We start from the raw sequence: 23,013 nt of genomic DNA on the forward strand, positions 1-23,013 counted from the left end.
TGAAACAAAAATCACTTCAAATAAAAATGGTTACATCCAAAATGAATTAAATATATACCTGAACAAACATCACAGGGCTTCAGTGATTCACCTCTAGAGGCCACTCTCGTGCTGTATAACGCAACCCGGAAAAACTATTGGTATGGATTTATTCGTTCCAGCAATAAAATAACGGTGCAGATTAATTGGCAAAACCGATGATAGTAAAAAGTCTACTACTACTTGCTTGGGGTATCTCTCCACATACATGAGCTTAAAGATGTCCATCTGATTGACGGGAGAGAAATTATGACATCCCTTTCCCTTGACCTTCAAGACCACAGCTACTACACGATCTCGCCAATCTTTCCTGTTGTTCCAATAAATATGTAAATTAGCAGCAATGTGACTGACGGACAAACAGAATCCTGGTCCCGATGGGTTAAATGTCTGTGAAGAAGTGTCTCCTCATTCCACATTCCTCATGTCCCTGACTTTTATTTTTCTCAGTTGGACACCATCTCTCAGTCTTTTTCCAGCTTCCAAGTTGATTGAATGCAGCTCGTTCTCTTTGAGGGACACGATGTCCAGTCATATCGAATTTGAAGGCTATGGTAAGCATGTTACTCTTGATGAAGGAGTTTGGAGAGTGTGATAGAAAAAGCAGAAGCATGACTGACTGATCAAGTCAGCAGGAAGTAGAAGTTCAGATCTCAGCTTCGCACACAAAGCATCCTTTCAACACAGCACACTTTGGCTTTGTAGAGTACAGTACAGTACAGTAGAAGAGTCATTATTTAGGATCTTCTCTCTGGTGTCACCAGAAAGAGTCTGGTTTCTCTCGAGGTTTCTTCCTCATGATAACTTTTCCTGCATCGCTTTTTCCTGTGGCAGTGTGGATCTGGATTTTCATAAAGAAAAATAGGACTAAACTGATTGATTCAACTGATTGATTGAAGTGTGTGTGTGTGTGTGTGTGTGTGTGTGTGTGTGTGTGTGGGGAGCTTTCAAAGTGTGTGTGTGTGTGTGTGTGTGTGTGTGTGTGTGTGTGTGTGTGAGTGAGTGAAAGAGGGAGTGAGCGAGAGGAAGTGAGTGCATGTGTGTGAGTGTGTGTGTGTAAAGAGAGAGTTTTCTAATTTTTGTGTATGTGTGTGTGAGGGGAGAGGGAGTGTGTGTGTGTGTGTGTAATAGAGAGGAGAGAGAGTTGTGTGTGTGTGTGTAGGAGAGCTGCATGTGCAAGTGCATGTGAGAATTAGTAATTGTGTATTTTAGTGTGTGTGAGTAAATATAACAAATAAGGGTGTGTGAGAAAGAGTCTAAAACTTTACACTGAGCATGAAGGGTGTGTGTGTGTGTGTGTGTGTGTGTGTGTGTGTGTGTGTGTGTGTGTGCGCGCATGTGTGTTAAGGATAGACGGGTATTTCAGTACTTTGTCCATTGTTAAGAAGAAGCACCTGACACTCAGTGGTTATAGTTAACCTGTGTGTGTGTGTGTGTGTGTGTGTGTGTGTGTACTTAAAATAAATAAGTACATACACTAATTTTCTTTCTTTCTTTAACACACACACACACACACACACACAGGTCACTGACACTCATTCCTACTTTAAAATCATCAAGATCAGTGTTTACGAAGCCAGCAGTCGATCACGGGACTGCTGTGACCTTCGACTTACAGGATATCCTGCTTTATGCATGCGGGCAGTTTTTGTGTGTGTGTGTGTGTGTGTGTGTGTGTGTGTGTGTGTGTTAGAGTGACAGAAAGAGAGGTGTAAAAGAGAGTCATAAGAAATTCTACGAGAAGATGTGAAGAGGAATCGTTCAGTCGGCACGTAAACGACACGAGTGTTGCGTTCGGTGTGTGTGTGTTTCTGAGAAACGTTTTGTCAGGAGTTGCTCAGCTCTCTCAACTTTTCTGCTGATGATGGTGAGTGATTCCTACTCGATGTAGTCACATGATCTTTGTGTGAAGTGTGTTTGTGCTGCTGTATAATTATAATGAAAAAAAAATCTAAATAATACTCATGACAATTTTATTTATTTTATTTATTGATTTGTTTGTTTTTTTAAATTGTACTTGTTTTGTTTACAGTAGGCACCTTTAATTATTGGCACCCTTTGGGAGATCGGGTGAAACTAAATAATGACTCGTCTAGACGTTTTCTTTTTCAGGATTTGCTGCACCTGCAAAAAAACAACAAAAAAAAAAAAAGTTTTTGACTAAGTAAAAGATCGCACATGTATGATTCCACGACATACAGTTCCACTTAAAATTCTAGAAACCGACTTTAAAGTCTAGTAAACCAGCCAACCACAGCTGAGAATCATTGTGAATGGGCGGGGCCTGTAGCCACTAAGCACTTAAGTGTATCTCTAAGCTGATGTATGTGGAAGAGGGCAGATAGCACTCTAAAAAGAAAAAATGAAGGTTGCCAGGTTGACTCTGCGTCCTCTACTCTCCTGAGTACTCTGCACTTCCTGTGGGAAAAGGAAGTGGGAGGAGAGTGAAGAAGTGAATGATGCTTGATTAATAAAAATGATTTACAGGAAGTGTGTTTACTACAGGGATCAACTGGAAATAACTGATTCAAAGCTGTAAGAGTGTGCGTGTGTGTGTAAGAGAGGGATTTTAAGAGTGTGTGTGAGAGAATTTACTTTGTGAACATTAACTGAGTGAGTTTACTGTAAAGTTTACTTTGTAAGTGTGAAGTGTGTGTGTGTGAGGGAGAAAGTGTGTTTACTAGAGTGTTTACTATAAACATTGTGGGTGTGTGTGTGTGTGTGTGTGTGTGTGTGTGTGTGTGTGAGAGAGAGAGAGAGAGAGAGAGAGTGAGTGACGATTTACTTTATGTGCATAAAAAGTATGGATGTGAAGGTTTACTTTGAACTGTGTGTGTGTGTGTGTGTGTGTGTGTGTGTGTGTGTGTGTGTGTGTGCGCACACCGCCACCTTTAAGTAATGAGAGCTCTGAATGTGTAACACAGGGAAGCTTTGTTTGTGGAAACAGACCCTGAATACCAAATTGAAGAAGGAAAGAAGGCAAAACCAGCCGTCTTTCACTCATATCCTTCATTTTAAACTAAAAAAGATATTGGAGAATTTTTTAGAAATGTCTTAATTCTTGTTAGACATTACAGAACATATTCAGCTTCAGGGATGCCAATACTTTTCAAGCCAGTGCTTTCAGAAAACGTTTATAAAGAACAATACAGAACCTGTACATTAAATATAAAGAAAATATATATTGTCCTCTGTGATCACATGTGCTGTTGAGGGTGCCAATAATTCTGGATCTGGCTTTACTGCATGTCCCATTTATGTAGTTAAATGTGTGTGTGTGTGTGTGTGTGTGTGTGTGTGTGTGTGTGTGTGTGTGTGTGTGTGTGTGTATATATATATATATATATATATATATATATATATATATATATATATATATATACAGGTGCACCTCAATAAATGAGAATATCATGGAAAAGTAGATTTATTTCAGTAATTCAATACAGAAAGTTGAAACTGGTATATTATATAGATTTATCACACAGACTGATATATTTTTTATATATGTGTTTATTTCTTTTAATTTTGATGATTTTGGCTCACATTTACAAAAATCCACTAATTCACATTTAAAATTAGAGTTCTTCTTAAAACCAGTCAAAAGATATTTTTAGTGAATTGTTGGTCTTCTGGAAAGTATGTTGATTTACTGTATATGTACTCAATACTTGGTAGGGGCTGCTTTTGCGTTAATTACTGCCTCAGTTCAGTGTGGCATGGAGGTGATCAGTCTGTGGCACTGCTGCGGTGGTGTGGAAGCCCAGGTTTCTTTGACAGTGGCCTTCAGCTCATCTGCATTTTTTTAGTCTCTTGTTTCTCATTTTTCTCTTGACAATACCTCATAGATTCTCTAAATGGTTCAGGTCTGGTGAGTTTGCTGGCCAGTCAAGCACACCAACACCATGGTCATTTAACTAACTTGTGGTGCTTTTAGCAGTGTGGGCAGGTGCCAAATCCTGCTGGAAGTTGAAATCAGCATCTTCATAAAGCTGGTCAACAGAAAGAAGCATGAAGCTGACCTTGGACTTGATAAAACACACAGTGGACAAACACCAGCAGATCACATGACTCCCCAAACCACCACTGACTGTGCAAACTTTACACTGGACTTCAAGCAACATGGATTCTGTTCATCTCCTCTCCTCTTCCAGACTCTGGGACCTTGATTTCCAAATAAAATGCAAAATTTTATTTTCTTTTATTCTAAAAAGACGACTTTGGCCCACTGAGCAACAGTCCAGTCCTTTTTGTCCTTTGCCCAGGTGAGACACCTCTGACGTTGTCTCTGGTTAAGGAGCTGTTCGACACGAGGAATGCGTCAGTTGTAGCCCATGGAGACGTCTGTGTGTGGAGGCTCTTGAAGCACTGACTCCAGCTGCAGTCCACTCTTTGTGAATCTCCACAAATTCTTAAATGGGCTTCGTTTTACCTTTTTCTACCACCTTTTTTCCTTCCATTCAACTTTCCATTAATGTGCTTAGATACAGCAGTCTGTGAACAGCAGCTTCTTTAGCGATGACCTTTTGTCTCTTACCCTCCATGTGCAGGGTGTCAATGATCATCTTCTGGACAACTGTCAAGTCAGCAGTTTTTCCCCATGATTGTGTAGCCTGAACTAGACTGAGACATCATTTAAAGCCTCAGGAAACATTTGCAGGTGTTTGGATTTATTGAGCTGATTAGAGTGCGACACCACGAGTCTCCAATATTGAACTTTTTCCTCAGTATATCCGAATTTTCTGAGATACTGGATTTTGGGTTTTCATTAGCTATAAGCCAAAATGATCCAAATGAAAAGAAATAAACACTTGAATTATATCAGTGTGTGTGTGTGATGAATCTATATAATTTACCAGTTTCACTTTTTGTATAGAATTACTAAAATTAAACAAATTTTTTAATGATATTCTAATTTATTAAGTTGCACCTGTAATATACATATATAATTTGTATTTTTTATTTTTTTTGTATACATCATTGGATGCCTGTAGGACGAATCTGCGGCGAAGGTGAACGCTAACAGCATCGTGATCGCTGATGTGACGCAGGACGGAGACACGCTGACCTTCGCCGTCACGTCCCAGAAGGTCAGCTGGTCACTTTATGTCTAGTTTACATACCCTATAGGGACAAACATATCAGGACCTCTGACTTTTCCAGTCGTATGTGGTTCTTCAACCAAACTTTTACCACAGATTTGGACGTCTTTAAATACATTTGGTAGCATGCAATTTTCCCTTCACTTGAACTAGGAGACCCAAACCTGTTCCAGCATGACGATGCTGCTTTACATGGTTTGGATGTGTGTGGAAGATCTCCTGCTATAGAGCTCCAACCCTATTAAACACATTTGGGAAGGATTTTCCACCCTGACTGCACCTCAGTCCTCCTCAACTCATCTACATCAGTACCTGACTTTACTAACACCCTTGTGACAATGAATCTCCACAAATCCCCACAAACACACTCCAAAATCTAGTGAAACACCCCCCATGGAAATCCATGACAAAAAAATGGACAAACTGATTTTATAGTCAGATGTCCACAAAATTTGGTCCATATTTGTTAAAAAACACAGTGTTTTAATTGCCTCTTTTTTCCAAATGCTTTTCCAGCTGAGCAGCAGGAACGGGATCTGCGTCTTCAGGACGTATGATGACTTTGAGTGGCTGCAGCAGAGCCTATTCTCTCAGGACGACGTGGAGGGACTCTACGGCGTGATAGTGCGTGACATCATTTATTATTTAATATGTACTTTAGGAATGGTAAGATTTACTGATTCTCATCGGTGCAACGGCATAAAAGTTTACGATGTGATGCATCAATTTAAACAAGTGTGCATCAGATACGAGTCGGCGTTTGTATCACGATGCATCACTGAAAGTCACAAAGAATACAGATTAACATGGCAGAGGTAGAGCTGCATCTCAAAGAACCCCTCAGATTTCAACAACCATTTTATTAAATGTTCTAAAGGGACATTACTATAGAAATAAAAAGTATATTTTAGAGTAATCATTGTGCAGCTTGTATATCAGTACAGATTTACTGTCCTCTAAAAATAACTCAATATACAGACATTATTGTCTAAATAACTGGCAACCAAAATAAATACACACTAAGTGATAACAGTTGCAGGTCATGTAAACATGCAAAGCCACATGTCCTGCTATACAAGCTGCACATTGACTACTCTAAAATATATCTGAGTTTCATTTCTATATTATTGTCCCTTGAGAAGATACATTATAGTGATTACTGAAATGTAAGGGGTGCACTTACTTTTGTGAGATACTGTAATCTTTTTTTTTTTTTTACAAAGGCCTGTTAGTGAAAGAACAGAATGATCAAAAGATTATTTCCTTTTTAGTGTTAATTCTTTTTTGTTTAATAAATTGGGCAATTCCTGTTTAAATGCATCACCTAGGTCTGATTTTTATAACATTTCCTAAAATAAATAAAAAAAAAAGGCCATAAAGATTTGAGATGTGATCATTTTTCTGTTTCCCCCCCACAGTTTCCTCCTCTGCCAGCCAAACCTCTGCCTCCCAGCTCACACACTCAGACTAAAGCACTAAAGCAGCTGGGTACGTCTGATCCACCCAAAGGAATAAAACATCACCAGCCGGACAACAAATCACCTGTTGGTGGCTGAGTGACTGAATAAACAAGGGGAAAATTCTGATTGGAAGGAGTCTCTTCAACTGAGTGGTATAATGGAGGATTCTCCTGCTTTTTGTATTCCCTGTACCAGTTTTATTTTAATAATATTTTCATCTACAGGCTGGTACGGGGCGTGTGTGCAGGAATTCTAAATTCTAGCCACAATGAATGAAATCTACACAAAATCTAGTGAAACATCTTCTCAGAAAAGTGGAGCTTATTATAAGAGCAAACGGAGAATAGATGTGGACTTGGATGTGCATAAAGAAGCACATACCAATCTTATAGTCACGTGTCTACAAACATTTTTTGTCCATATCGCATGTGTGCTGTCTGAATACTCGATTCTGATTGGCTGGAAGTCGCAGTCAGTTTGATCACAGTTATGAAGACACACCAATTAAAACTCATGTAATTAATTGTAATCTGATAGCGCTGCATTATCTCTGGGTGCTGCTTTGCAAACATCAACACCAGCTGTAATTGGTCAATGCTGGGAAGTGATCATGGTGTAAGGTAATAACCACAATTAAAATTTGATCTATTAATCAAGAGGGCAAATCATGGTCTAATTCATACATGGGCAAACTACGGCCCGCCGAACGTGACCAAATTCTATTAAAATAGGTACGGGTAAACATTGTTCAATTTACCTTTCCCCTGTAATGCCCACGTTTCCCATAAAGATGTCGCACTTCAGCTACATTGACGTTGTTCGCGTGCAATACTCTCTTCTTCTCTTAAGAGAGCTTAATCTGATACTCTATAAAAACTGCGACAGTTTCTGACAAACACCTCGGATCTATCCTGAGAATTGCCACAACAAAACTTACTCCAGACTTTCATGAACTGGCAAAATAAGGAGTTCAACAACACTTCCTACTGAAACTGAACTGAACAATAAAAGATAAACAAATTGTTGATCTTTTGGCACTTGATGAAACTGAATTTGCCAAATCTCTAATGTTTTATATATATATATATATATATATATATATATATATATATATATATATATATATATATATATATGAGACCCGGCCCCTCTGTCAAATTTTAGAACCCATTGTGGCCCGTGAGTCAAAAAGTTTGCCCATCCCTGGTCTAATTGCTTATGCAAACTGATGTGATCAAATAAATTATCTATAAATATTTTTTTCAAAATTCTCTATTTTTTGTGGTAAATTATTCCCTAAGAATCTATACACATTTTTTTTACAATTGAGTCTATTGAAGTGCCTCAAGCGTCAAATAAATGTTTTTTAGACTTTTTCTTAATGAGACTTTGAGTTGGAGGGAACAGGTTGATTCAAAAAATCTTTATCTTTCACAATCGTTTTTTTTCGGCTTACAACCTAATTAAATGCATATACTTCATCTCCTTCTTTTTTCCATACTTTCCTTCTACTTGGTCTTTGACTTTTTATGATATTAAAAGTTTTTTAATTTTGTGTTTTCATGTATAAGAAATATCCAAGCGACATTCCAGAGCGATTTAGAACGTGTTTTAAAGGAAATAAGCAAGTTCACTGTCATGTAACCAATACATTTTCAGATTTCTAAAATCCTTCTATCCATCTAGCGAATTTTTTTCTTTAACGTGCTTCAAAAGATGTACAAAGGATCATCTTAGTGTTTCTTTATAATATTTTTCCTGCATTTTATTTATTATATATATATATATATATATATATATATATATATATATATATATATATATATATATATATATATATATATTGTATTTTATACAGGTTATATTTTATATAGGTTTTTTAAACCTTAAATTAGTTTGCAGTCATTTACATTAACATATTATGCTAATTACTTTTTTTTTTAAACTTAATTTCACTAGTTTAGTTCATTAGCTTTTGATTAAGCTCTTTTGGGTTTTCTGTCTTTCCCTGTACAGCATATGGATTTTACTTTTTTGTCTTGTTTTTTTCATACTATATATTTGATTTATTGTGCAAAATAAATAAATAATACATTAATTTAAAATAATAAATAAATGCATACATACAAACATTCATTTAATTTGATAATGAGTGATAATGTGGCTGAGGCGTCATGTACCACCTCATCACTAGCCCTGGATTATTACAGAGATGCTGTGATAGAAAATGAATCAATACCTTCTCCACCAATCAGAATCCAGAATTCAGTAGCACTGTGGTGTATATTTCTTAAACATACAACTGATATACAGCTCATATTGTGGTGGTATCTTTTGTAAATCTCTTTGTGTGTGTGTGTGTGTGTGTGTGTGTGTGTGTGTGTGTGTGTGTGTGTGTGTAGGCTTCTTGGCTCTGGGCAATAACTGGCAGCTCTACTGTAGGGCTTTAGAGTTCTACCTGCAGCAGGTGGCAGCACACAGCATCCTGGGAAAGAGCAAACTGCTTCACAGCTTCCTCAGCAGCACAGAGGTACAGCATTTTAATCACAACATATCTGGGAAACATCCAGAATCTGAATTTAATACTCTATATGGACAGTCACACTGTTCTGGGAAGATGTTCCACTAGATTTTGTGGAGATTTGTGTTCATTCAGCCACCAGGGTGTAGGTAAAGGTAATAATGTAGGTGAGGTGAGGAGGCCTGGGGTGCAGTAAGCATACACATTCATCCCAAAGGTGATTAATAGGACTGGAGCCCTGTAGCAGGAGATCTTCCACTCGAACCATGTAAAGGATATGTTCTTGGAGCTGGATTTGCACATGGTGAAACAGGTTCGGGTCTTCTATTTCAATTGAGGGGAAAATCCAAAGACTTTTTATACAAATGTTTAATTTCAGATTTAGGGAATGATAACATATGGCTGGAAATCAAAGTCAGGAATCCCAACACACTGTTGCTATAGTTTATATAGTGTGAAATCTAGATTAAATGCTTGAAATAGAGCCAAATCAGGGGCCATTTTTTTTGTAAGGGCCATACATTTTCCTTTCTTTTATGTGAACCAGTTCGGTCTGTAACAGAAAACAACATGGGCCGGAGTGATTTCCAGAATTATTGTGGAGACTTTATTATGATATTAAATATATTTATTATTATTTTGTTCTGCACCATACAGACAAATTAGCATTACTTTTTTATAAATAAATCATCTATTAAAAGAGATTTATTACTATCATAATGAAATTTTTTCATACTCATCGATTTACTAACTTGTGCATATAATTTGTAGTTGAATCCAACAAATAATTATATTATGTTAATAACTAGATCGATTTTACTGATAAAACTGATTAATCAACACATAGCTTTTAAAATGGATACTGGATAAAAAATGAAAAAAAACACTCCATGTAAAATAGTACTGAACTTTATTACAGTAAAAAAAAAGTACTAAAAGATATGCTCAAGGAAATAAATATGAATATATTAATGAATAAATGTAATTATATAAATAATAAATATAATATAGCTCTTCATGCAGCAGACAACAAATCGCATGTGGTGTCAGTGATTCGCCTCTAGAGGCTGCTCTCGTAATGGCAGATGACAAGAACCCGGAAAAACTATCAGTATGGATTTTTGCCAGCAACCCAGCAATCAACTATCTGTGCCTCAACCTCTATTGATAACTAAGAGGAAATTTTACTTTAAAAGCCAACCTTTATTATCAAATGCAGATATAATATGAGGAAAATATACAATGTATATTATATATTATATGCACTATATGTCTCACCGTCCCACAGTCGTCTAGTAAACAACGCAGCAAAAAGGGCATCTTCGACCGCCTCAGTCATGCCATGGAGGAAATGAGGAAGGAAGGTCACAAGGTGTGTATCTGTGGTGTAAAAGAATATGCACCATGTCCTGGTTGTGTGATTAAACCCACAATATGTGTGTGTTATTATTCTATCATTCAACAGGATGTGGACGAGTTTTTTCACAATGAGAGAGAAAGCAACATGCACTTGACTGCATTGTTTAAAGCTACAACAGAGGTTCGGCCTTTCTTTTTTTTCTTCTTTTTTATTATTGATTAGTCTTTTTTAGCAGTATTTCATGTCATGTGATTTCTTCTAGAAATTCCTGGAGGTTGTGCTGACGAAGCAGAGTAAGACTCGAACTTCCTTTTGCGTAACATGACGTATGATATAGTTTCAGTAGTGCAGTGCAGTATATTTTTGTGCGTGTGTGTGTGTGTGTGTGTGTGTGTGTGTGTGTGTGTGTGTTTGTAGGGCTTGCTTTGGCATGTGGCCATTTCTCCACTTCGTTACATCTCTGTGTAACTCAGGACAATCCATCTGCCATGGCCTTCTCCAAGTGAGTGTGTTCACACTGAGCCTGAACGAGACGCTGATCAGACCAAATCTGAGTTTTTCTTAGTTGCTTTCGAGCTTTTTCTCAGATGAGAAATGAAATTCACAAAACTACTTGTTCGACCTCCACACCATGTCGTCACTTGTGCACATCGTAAAAGCGATTTCTAGTTGCGTTGATCAAATTGCGAATACTTTTGCACATTCATTTATTGGATTGTGTACAAGTGTCTGCTGTTTCCTACATTATCAGTTGTTTGGTTAAACCAGTTGTTAAAATCTGTCAGGCTTAAATTTCTGTTAAATTATAAATTTTTTTTTTAGTAAATGTGTTGAATTGATGAATTGTGCAGATGAATCTCGAATGTCACAAATGAAGGCAAGTGAAAGGCATCAGATCAACCAATAATCACCCAGTTCTCTTAAACAGGTCAAAGGTGAACCTTCAATTGGCAACAGAGTAAAACACAGAATTATAATTTCTGAAAATGGATGAACAACCAGGGAACTAACAAACTCTATTAAAAAAAAAAACAGTAAAAGTGTGAATCCTGAATCCTTCGCCTTCCTTTTTTTCCTCCTTCATGGTGGCTCCATAAAATGAAAAAAGTTGATGAATAAAGGAATAAACTAGAATTTACAGTATAAAGCATAGAATAAAATAAAGTGGAATGGAGAATACAATAGTAAATAAAAATTTAAAGAAAATATCAAATGGTTGAAAAAAAAATAGAAAAAAATGTTGGTTGCACATAAAAGAAATAAAAATAAATAAATAACTTGGAGAAATCCTGGATGGACTCTCTTTTCTTCTCCCATCACACATTTAACCTGCAATTCTCTGGGAAGTGAGTGAAATGTGGCTGAGTTGAAAGAAATGCCCAGCAGGGAGACGTCTTTTGGCCTATAGTTTCCGCCGCAGAATTAAACATGAAAAAATAATAATAATTATTATTATTATTATTATTATTATTATTATTATTATTATTATTCAGTGGCGGAAACAGGCTTCCATGTTCACTCTTCGTCATGATAATCCTTTACGATTTGCGTATGTCATAATAGATATGAAAGCCTATTATGTGCTTTGCCAGAAAATGTCACAAATGAGTTATAAACGCGAAATTGAGAGTTATAAAGTTAGATTCATATCTCACAATTCAGACTTTTTTTCTCACAATAACCTTTTTATTATTATTCCGAATTTAGAAACCATACACTTGGCCACAGCAGAGATTTAATCTTAAAACTTGCATTTTTATATTGTTTAATAAGCAAAAGCAGATTGTGATGTTAATAAAATAAAAAACATTAATGTCTTGAAATCTGTGTAAAAAAATCCTAAAAAAAAACAAAAAAAACAAGACATTATATACAGTGTATTAAAGTCACAGATCTTTTCTCTTTTCTCACTCAGGATTTGTGTGAAGCTGTCTGATATAATGGATGCAGTGAAAGTAAGGAAGCATTTGATATCTATACAATTGTGTGAATTTTCTGGGAAGATGTTCCATTAGATTTTGGAGATGTGTGTTTCTGCAGTGCTACACCTGTTTCATGGTTAAAATCAACCCAGATTGACGCGTACAATATAGTAATTAAAGTATAATTAAATGTAATTAAAGTATACTAGTATTTTTTGTAGTCATTTCATTGCTTTAAGCCCCGGGTCAAGCGAAGAAAAGGACCATCAGATCATCAGATGTAGAGCGAAAGCTTTTATTCTGTCAGCAAATTCGAACTACATGTAAAACAGAGACTCACAAGCATCCAGGATTTTTTTATCGATCAACACTTCATGTCTTAATGTCTTTTGTTTTCTAGAGGAATCTCGACAATGTGTCGGAGAACGACGTGTGCACCCTGGGCTTGGGTTTGGATTTCGAGTCTCGCTACCAGGAGGCAAAGAAAGTATGTGTCTGTCAGTGAATTTGCCATGATATATTGTATATATAAAAGTAACGCACTGTGTGATTTCTGCGATTTTACAGGAAAGAAAATGCAAACTTTTTTTAAAGGAAGAAACGTAACAAATGTTTTGATTTGTCTTGAAAATTCTTGAAAAGTCCATCTTGTAAATGCTTGACATAGAAACTATCTCAGCAATAGAAACCATTTTGCTTTTGAAACCATCTCAGTAATTTAAAAGCAAACCTCTACTAGTATATAAATAGGATACGTTTTTGACCAATCAGAATGCAGAATTCAGACCCAGTGGACATTTAAGTGCAAAACTATTTCTAGAGGGTTTGAATTGAAATCTAAGACCGCGTTTTAGTACCACGCAATCAAATACTACGAAATTATAAATACAGAGCGATACGAGAATACAATTTTAATTACGAGAATAAAGTATAAATAGTATAAAGTAAAAAATTAACTATAAAGTTGTAAAAGCGCCGGCTAAAGTTCTGTGTCTAAGATTATTCTCATGATCTGAGTTTTCTTTTCTTTTCTTTTTTTTAAAAACGTGACACTAAAACCCTCTTGTATAAATCCATTTAAGATTTTATTTTTGTTCAAGCTGTGTGGGATTTGTGTTTTTTGTAGGAGATGTTGTTCAGGAGAACTTGTAAACTAGTGGAACTGGAGAACATTATTAAGACTGCAGAAAAAGCCAAATCCAACAAGAAAGCAATCGTAAGTATAACAAAATACACAATGTTTAGTTAAGTCTCTTTTAATGCAATTTAGAAACTGACTGGAACTTGGAATATATGTTGAAACTATGATAAGCAAATTTGAGGTCCTGAATCTTCTCAAGTGACATAAAATACACTATATGGACAAATGTCAAGCATAATATTGATATGTGAACATCCCATTATACATTTAGTCCCTATTTGCTGTTCCTCCACTCTCCTGGGAAGATGTTTCACTAGATTTTGAAGTGTGCATGTGGAGATTTGTGCTCATTGAGCCACAAGAATGTATGTTAATGCAGGTACTGATGTAGGTGAAGAGGTCTGGGGTGCAGTCAGCATTCTAATTTATCCCAAAGGTGTCCAGTAGGAATGAGATCAAAACTCTATAGCAGGCCACTCAAAATCTTCTTCTCCAAACCATGTAAACCAGATCTTTAAGGAGCTCCCTTTGTGCACATGGCGATGCTGGAACAGTTCCGGGTTTCCAAGTTCAAGTGAAAGCAAAATTGCATTATAGCGCCATCTAAAGTACAATTGAGTGCCTGCAGTTTCTGCCAATATATATAAATTAGACGGTGAATCGGTTAGACAGAGAACAGGAGAGAAGATGTGATCGGACTGCCCCACCCCCACAGTCAAACATGGAGGCGAAGCTTTTTGGAGGGCTAAATACCCTGCGAACATCGAAAAGACTAACGTGTTGTGACGAGTCTCGTTTCTCCGTACTCAGCCATGTCGACGGTCATCCCCCCACCAAAGGGAATGAGTCGAAGATCAGGGAGGCTGCATCCCGCCCGTGTCCATCATCATGTGGAGCGACCATCTCGGGCAGGGACCCCCACCCGATGTGCATCACGTGCATGGGCCCGAAGCATGCTCAAACGTTGCTCGCGGACCCGCAAGCATGCGCTCACTGCGCGTTGATGCCGGTGAAACACTTGGAGAGACGGCTGAGAGTGGCGGTGGCTAACCAACAGGACCCGTGCCTGTCTGGCGCTGCCGCGAGGTCCACGGCCGTCGAGCATCAGCCATGAGCTTCCACGAGCTGGGCGGAACTGATGGAGGCCGAATCGCCGGTCATGCCGCCTCTGTTTGATAACCTCCTCGCGGAGGATGAGGAACGACCGATGCGAACTCTGACCTCCTCCACCTGGACATGGAGGACGAGGATGAGGACGACAGCGGTCCCTTCCCCGCCCAACAGTCAAGACCCCAGAGCGCAGGCGACGCGACCTCACAGGCCGAAGGTAACCTGCATGAGGTATGCAAGCGAGCTGCAGCTAAGCTAGGCCTAGCCTGGCCCGCGGCCCAGGACGCGGAGGGAGCTGTGAGAGAACTTTTACGACGGGAAAAGGCTGCCGCCTGCTCAACCCGCTGCTAGACAGCTCCTGCCCGCTGTGCCGGCTTGCATGAAGGAGATGTCTCGTTTCTGGTCTAGCCCCTTCAAGAGCAAGCTTCCCGCAAAAGGATGCTCCAAGCTGGAGCACTCTCAGGAAACAGGAGGACGAAGCTTTCAACCTCTGTTTGCCTCGCAAGCTGTCTCAGAACCTGCCCCCTCAGCCAGCGCAACGGGGTTTTGCCGCAGCCGCGGCTGCGAGAGGGAGACCGGTGAGCGCGAGGAATGCGAGATCGGCTCTCGGCGGACAGCACACTGGTCAACGTCCGAGATCTGATGGTTCGGGACCGTGGGGCAAGCATTCGTTTGTGGCAGTGGCGGCTAGAAACCGTCCGCCCCACCCCGAGGAGCGAAAGAAAAAGCGTGCGACCTGACACACAAATGTTCTCCTGTTCTCCTTTCTACGCCGGCGAAGAAAAGGAGACGGGAACACAGCCCGGTTCAAGGTTCCGTAAGGGCTTCCTCCCTAGCTTCTCCTCGGGTTCGAGGAACAAGGGAATATGTTCGGTGTCACCAAGCACTCACGACATTTGTTCATTCGCACGTCAGTTCAGACGATTGCGCAATAAAGATTGCATCATCGCATCCAAGCCACGGGCTGAGGGCGATGTGTTCACAAAAGATAATGAAAAGAGAAAACTCAATAAACGTGGCACTTTCGCATCCAGGCGATCAGCCGAGGGCGATAGTGTGCGAGAATTCCAGGAATTCAGCGTGCAACCCCCTAGTTTTACCGCTGGAGGGCGCGCTCACTCTGCTGGCGGAGCCCAGCGCGGCCATGGCTGTGACGTCATCAGATCGCGACCAGAGTTGTGTTCGCAGATGTCCGCTTTCTGCGTGCCTCGTCAACTGGCGCGCATGCGCGGTTCACCCCTGGGTTTTAAACACGGTTTCACGGGGATACAGGCTTCAATTCGCAATGAAACCACCCAGATTCAACAGAGTGTTGATCTCGGTGGCCGAAGGAGAGTCGGCTCGCGTCCTGACGGCCGAGATCGACTCTCTTTTGAGCAAAAAGGCAATCAGAGTTGTTCCGGCGGCGGAGAGCCGTCAGGGCTTTTACTCCCGATACTTCGTGATCCCGAAAGGAGAAAGCACATCTCTTCGTCCGATCTTGGACTTGCGTGTGTTAAACATGCACCTGAGAAAATATTCGTTCAGAATGCTGACACACAAAGCACTCTGTCGATCGATCCGTCCAAACGACTGGTTTGTGACGATCGATCTATCAGACATGTATTTTCACATAGACGTTTACCCGTCACACAGAAAATATTCGGACTGTCTCTCGCTCCGAGAACGTTCAGCAAGTGTGTGGAGGCGGCTTTTTTGCCATTGAGAAACAGCGGGATTCGGATTTTGTCTTATATAGACGATTATCTGGTATGCTCCTCGTCGAGAGAACGAACGATCAGAGATGCGGAGAGCGTAGTCACACATCTCTGCAACCTGGGTTTCAAAATAAACAGGGAAAAGAGCCGCTTGTGCCCCGCGCAGTGCGCGGAATATCTAGGGCTCAATATAAACTCTCCTATCGAATCACACTGACAGAGAGGAGAATCACATCCCTCTTACAGTGTCGCTCCCGTTTTTGGGCGGGGACTATGGTCCCGTTTCGTGTATGTTTGCGAATGCTCGGCTTAATGGCCTCAGTGATTTCTGTGGTGCGGCTGGGGCTTCTCATGCTGAGAGATTTTCAGAGATGGGTCGCGCGCTTGTGCTTGTGTCCCTGACGTCATCTCAATCGGCCGGTCAAGATAACGCATGCGTGCGTTTTAGCGCTCCACCACTGGGGATGCCCCGCGACTCTTCGGTCGGGGATTCCCTTGGGGCGGTGTCGTCGAGGGTTACTATGACGACAGACGCTTCTTTGGTGGGCTGGGGCGCGACCCTAATGGGCAGAGCTGCGAATGGCGTTTGGCCTCCACAGCTGATCCTGAGACATATAAACTTCTTGGAGTTGTTGGCAGGGTTTCTGGCGCTGAAACATTTTCTGGCTTTCATAGAGGGCCGTCATGTGCTGGTGAAAACCGACAATTCCACAGTGGTCGCATACATCAACCGGCAGGGGGGTGTGCGCTCCCTCCAGTTGCATCAGTTAGCGAGGAAACTGATAATGTGGTGCGACACGAGGCTTTTGTCTATCAGAGCGAATCATGTTCCAGGCATATGGAACAAGGGTGCAGATCTGTTGTCCAGGGGAAACCCCCTGTATGGGGAATGGAAACTGCACACCCAGGTGGTGAAGCAGATATGGCAGAAATATGGCTGGGCCGCCGTAGATCTCTACGCCTCACGAGAAAATGCTCAGTGTCCTCTGTATTTCTCTCTAAGGGACAAAGCTCCGTTGGGTGTGGATGCGCTAGCTCACCCGTGGCCAAACGTTCTTCTCTACACATTCCCTCCACTGAGCATGATTTCCCCCACCCTGGCCAGGGTCAGGGAACTCAGCTTGTCACTGATTCTGATAGCTCCACGTTGGGCGGCACTGGGTCACAGAAATAATTCAGCTGCTGTCAGACCGGCCGTGGCCACTCCCTCCACGGAGGGACCTTCTGTCCCAGGCGGGCGGGGAGATTTATTATCCGCACCCGGACAGGTTAGCTCTCTGGGCTTGGCCCGTGAGAGGTGGAACTTGAGTGTGGCAGGTTTACCCCCATCGGTTATACACACTATCCAAAATGCTAGGGCCTCGTCTACTCGCACGCTTTATGACAATAAATGGCGAGTTTTTGAGTACTGGTGTGGCCGTAGTAACATTGTCTCTTTCCAGTGTTTTGTGGGAGACATATTGTGCTTTCTCCAGGATTTGCTGGATAAAGGGAGAGCTTTCTTTACTTTGAAGGTGTATCTGGCAGCTATCTCTGCGTGTCATGTCGGGTTTGGTAACGAACCTGCGGGTCGGCACCCTTTGATTAGTCGGTTTATGAAAGGTGCACGCCGTATGAGGCCGGTGTCTCGGCGGTTAGTGCCCCAGTGGGACCTGTCTTTGGTTTTGGAGGCCCTTTTTCACCACCCCTTCAAGCCGGTGGATGGCATAGGGCTAAAATTTCTTTCTTTTAAGACAGCACTGCTTGTGGCTCTAGTGACTGCTAAGCGTGTGAGTGAGCTGCAAGCCCTGTCTGTCAGTCCATCTTGCTTACAGTTTGCCCCGGGTCTCACGAAGGTTTCCTTTCGCCCTAATCTGGCGTTTGTACCTAAAGTGGTGGATTCGTCTTATAGATGTCCCGTTACGGAACTTTTGGCTTTCCACCCTCCTCCGTTTTCATCTCAGGAGGAGGAGAGTTTGAGTTCCTTGTGCCCAGTGCGGGCCCTCCATACGTATGTCAGGAGGACGGCGGGTTTGAGGAAATCTGACCAGCTGTTCGTGTCATGGGCGACCCCTCACAAAAGGAAGCCGTTGTCGAGACAGCGGCTGTCCCACTGGATTGTGGAGGCTATATCTCTAGCGTACGAATGCAGTGGTTCTCAGGCACCTGCGGGTCTGAGGGCCCACTCTACTAGAGGGATGGCGACATCTTGGGCCCTACTTAAGGGAGTTTCTGTTCAGGACATTTGTGCGGCGGCTGGTTGGGCTTCGCCGCACACCTTTGTGCGGTTTTATAGACTGGATGTGTCTGAGTCTTCCTTAGCACATGCGGTGCTGGGAGCCAGATGTCCTGAGCCCATGTGATTGGGTGTAGCGGGATCATGTGCAATCCAGGAGTGGTCTATATCTCCCATAGTGAAACACAGATTGAAGTTAGAAAAAGAACGATGGGTTACTTGACGTAATCTCGGGTTCTTTGATAACAGAGTGAGGTGTTTCACCAGCACTTCCCTCCTTGCACGGGGACGGGAAGAAATCTCACTGCAATGATGTTAAAAGGGGCCGACCTGAGAGATAAGGTGAGGCGGAGCCTGATCTCAGGTCGACCTGTCTGTCAAGACAGACGTGGTGTCATTGAAGCTTCCGTAGTATGTCACGCATAAAGCGATTCCCATAGTGAAACACCTCACTCTGTTATCAAAGAACCCGGGATTACGTCAAGTAACCCATCGTTCTTCATGCTAAAGGAGCATTTTTCAATAGATTTTTGGTTAATTTGTTTGGTCAAATGAAATCCTTATATAGTGCTACATTACCGAGTTTGTTGCGAGTTTTGTACAGTAGCTTGTTAGATATTAGACCATCTGGATATTTTTTTATCATGTACATTTACAAATATCAAGGTTTTTTGCTCTTCACAATACATTACACTCGCACTAAAACCATATACAAAACCGAAGTGCTGGATTTTTGACATAAAAAATGAAATCCTAAGTATTTATTGACTGGAATATATTCATGAACTACACCTGAAAACTAATAGTTTATTAAATCTATTATAACCCTGCTCTGTGTGATATTGCAGATGGATGGAGTTCAAAAAGTGACACAGAAGGAGTTTAATCTCATCTCGTCGGTGGCAAAGGAGGAGGTAAAGGATTCATTTCACCATCTAGATATTTAGCTTGTGCTATCGGTCCGGATCAGTCGAGGCCCGGGTTGCCAACAACCGCCACAGGTATCGTTAGCCAACAGGGTACCGGTGGAAATTGGGCTACTGTTGGCCGAAGGTGAGAAGGAAGACGTCTACAGAGACGGCAGGGAAAGGAGAAGTGCAGCAGAGTGGAGGTTTGGGTGGGCACTATAAATGTTGGTACTATGACTGGTAAAGGAAGAGAGGTATCTGATATGATGGAGAGGAGAAAGGTAGATATGTTGTGTGTTCAGGAGACCAAGTGGAAAGGGAGTAAGAGCTGGAACATTGGAGGTGTTTAAACTGTTCTATCATGGTGTGGATGGAAAGAGAAATGGTGTAGGGGTGATTCCAATGGAAGAGTACAGTAAGAGTGTAGTGGAGGTAAAGAGAGTTTCTGATAGAGTGATGATCGTGAAGCTGGAAGTTGAAGGGGTGATGATAAATGTCATCAGTGCTTATAAGTGGGTTGTGAGATAGAGGAGAAGGAATCAATTCTGGAGTGAGTTAGATGAAGTGGTAGATGGTGTACCTAAGAATAAAAAGATTGGTGATTGGGGCAGACTTTAATGGGCATGTAGGTGAAGGGGACAGAGGTGATGAGGAGGTGATGGTAGGTATGGCCTAAAGGAGAGGAATGTGGAAGGGCAGATGGTGGTAGATTTTGCTAAAAGGATAGACATGGCTGTCGTAAATAGTTATTTTAAGAAGAAGATGGATCATAGGGTGACGTATAAGAGTGGAGGAAGGTGCACACAGGTTCTATGTAGGAGATGCAACCTGAAGGAGATTGGAGACTGTAAGGTGTTGGCAGGGGACAGTGTAGCTAGTCTGCAATGTAAATGTATTTATGTAATGTATGTAAATAAAGAACTGAGACAGGAGGGGACATTGAATACACAGTGGGAAACTGGACATTGATGGTGACAATGAATAATCAAGGGAAAAAGTACGAAAAGAACATAATGGCGACATCTGGTGGTGACAAAAAGATTGTTTTAAGAGGCAACATACATTGTGGTAACACCACTGACAGGAAGCTGAGGTACATGAGGTATTTTTTTTCCCTAAACTAGAATAATTTGGGTATTTTATTTAAAAACTTTCAAAATAAAAAAACATTAACTCTAAATTCCCAGTATAACCACTTTATTTGTGTTCAAAATGTTATAGTTGTGAACACATCCCATGAACTTGTTTGAGGTAATTTTTTTCACCTGAATAAAAAAAAATATATAACTTTTAACAGCGCAGAAATCTGTTTTGATGGTTTTGATTTATGAACGTTATTGGCCTATATATATATATATATATATATATATATATATATATATATATATATATATATATATATATACATACATATACACATATACATATACATACACACTATATGGCCAAAGTTTTGGGACACCTGAATTTTCCAGACATATGTGGTTCTTCCTCAAACTGTTACACAAAAGATGAAAGTTCACAATTGTATAAAACGTCTTTGGATGTGGTAGCATGGAATTTTCCCTCAACTTAAACCAGAAGACCAAAATCCTGTTCTAGCATGATAATGATAATGCTTGTTGCACAAAGCCAGCTCCAAGAAGGTACATGGGTTGGAGTGGAAGATCTCCTGCTATAGAACTCAAACCCTTCTGAACACATTCGGGATGAATATGAACACTGACTGCACTCCAGGCCTCCTCACCTCATCTACATCATTACCTAAGTTTACTCACACCCTTGTGAACGAGCACAAATCTCCACAAAATCTTGTGGAACATCTTCCCAGAAAAGTGGAGCTTATTATAACAGTGTATCCTAAATGTGGAATGTGATGTTCAAAAAAGTACATAGCAATCTACGATCAGGTGTCCACAAACTTTTGCCCATAAAGCGTCTATTGGTAGGTTTATTTCACCAATCAGTCAAGTGCACGAAGTTAATGTGGACACCACAAGAAAAACTTTGTATGTGTGTGTGAGTTTAATGATTTTTAATCATTGAAATGATTGATGGATGTGGTTATGTTTTAGATTGACTGGTACCATAAAACACGTGTGAGTGTTTTGCGTGGCTTTCTGACCCACTGGTGTGAAAAGCAGTTGGACACGGCCAAGGAATCCGCCGCTCTCTTCTCTCAGCTCCTGGAGGCTTGGAAAGGATTTCCTCTTTAATACACAATGTCTTTAAAAATGTCCCACTATTCTCTGTTAAACATCTACAGTACAAGTGGTTGATTTGTCTGAGAGCTATTTTTTATTATTATTGGATTATCATGTCTGAAATAAAGAATTTCTTTTTTAACATTATACTTTATAATACTAAAAAATAAATCCTCAGATTTTCTCTCAACAATTCGGTATGGTCTTTCATGTTGTCATAGTACAATCACAATTCCAAAAAAGTTGTGACAGTGTGTAATATGTAAATAAAAAAAAATACAAAATCCACAGTAGAACATAGAAAAGTTTAAAATTTGCCATTTTAAGGAAAAAATAAGGTCATTTAAAAAAACTTTGGAAATCATGAACACCACCACGTCCTCCGGTCTAAAGAGGAGAGGGACTATCCGGCTTGTTATCAGCGCTCAGTTTAAAAAGCTGCATCTCTAATAGTATGGGAGTGCATTAGTAACTGTGGAATGGGCAGCTTGAACATTTGGAAAGGCTCCATCACTGCTAAATGATATAAACAGGTTTTAGAGTAACAAATGCTTCTATAAAGAAAATGTATTTTTCAGTGAAGGCCCTGCATATTTGAGCAACACAATGCTTACTGCATCTATTACAACAGCATGACTTTGTAGTAGAAGAATTCTGGTCTGGGAGTCTGGCCGGTCTAGACCTTTCACTGTTTGAAAACATTATTCCATTGTTTCACATAGACACCAGACTTTCCCAGCCGTATGCTGTTCTACTAAACGTTAGCACAGATTTGAACGCACACAATTGTTAACAATGTCTTTGAATACAATAGAATCAATTCCTCTTCACTTGAACTAGAAGATGAAACCTGTTCCAGCATGACGATACCCTGTGCACTAAGCCAGCTCCATGAACATATGCTTTACATGGGTTGGAGTGGAAGATCTCTTGCTGTAGAGCTCTGACCTCAACCTTAATGGGATGAAATTGATCACTGGCTGCACCCCAGGCCTGTTTACTTTACCTACATCAGTCTGACTAAAAAGAAATCTAGCGGAACATCTGGATCTTCCCTGAAGAGAGACTGTTATAACAGCAAATAGGGACTAAATGTGGAACGAGATGATCATAATGAAAGATTTATGTCCATATAGTGTCTATAAAGACAAATGAAAAGACGGGAACAAAAGAAACATACTGAAATGCAGAATCTGTTTGCCAAACAAGCAAAAATTTATTGCAGACATGTTATATCTGACCAGACAATCTGAGCCTTACTACAGCACACACACACACACACACACACACACACACACACACACACACACACACAAAACCTTGCTAACACTCTCCTG

General features: G+C 40.5%; 1 protein-coding gene across 2 annotated transcripts; it reads left to right on the plus strand.

The window, feature by feature from the left end:
• The first annotated feature begins 573 nt into the window (after positions 1-573).
• si:dkey-28n18.9 (sorting nexin-6) lies at positions 574-21,868 on the plus strand. 2 transcript variants are annotated; one of them, XM_046872277.1, is made up of 14 exons: positions 574-593; positions 5,031-5,126; positions 5,655-5,762; positions 6,557-6,626; positions 9,001-9,128; positions 10,408-10,491; positions 10,585-10,659; positions 10,742-10,772; positions 10,897-10,981; positions 12,395-12,434; positions 12,802-12,888; positions 13,528-13,617; positions 19,413-19,478; positions 21,548-21,868. In XM_046872277.1, the coding sequence occupies exons 1-14, from the start codon at positions 591-593 to the stop codon at positions 21,686-21,688; spliced, it is 1,104 nt and encodes a 367-aa protein (XP_046728233.1). In that variant the 5' UTR covers positions 574-590; the 3' UTR covers positions 21,689-21,868. The 2 variants fall into 2 exon arrangements, with proteins under 2 accessions (XP_046728233.1, XP_046728151.1); XM_046872195.1 differs by lacking the exon at positions 574-593 and adding an exon at positions 1,552-1,906 and having other exon boundaries at positions 21,548-21,867.
• The last annotated feature ends 1,145 nt before the right edge of the window (positions 21,869-23,013 follow it).

Source organism: Silurus meridionalis, chromosome 1, assembly GCF_014805685.1.
Source record: "Silurus meridionalis isolate SWU-2019-XX chromosome 1, ASM1480568v1, whole genome shotgun sequence".
Lineage (NCBI taxonomy): Eukaryota > Metazoa > Chordata > Actinopteri > Siluriformes > Siluridae > Silurus > Silurus meridionalis.

Bases quoted from the DNA above. Each gene is read 5' to 3' on its own strand.
- si:dkey-28n18.9 (XM_046872195.1), top strand. The intron at 5,127-5,654 runs GTCAGCTGGTCA...ATGCTTTTCCAG, and splicing joins TCGCCGTCACGTCCCAGAAG to CTGAGCAGCAGGAACGGGAT. The intron at 6,627-9,000 runs GTACGTCTGATC...GTGTGTGTGTAG, and splicing joins TAAAGCACTAAAGCAGCTGG to GCTTCTTGGCTCTGGGCAAT.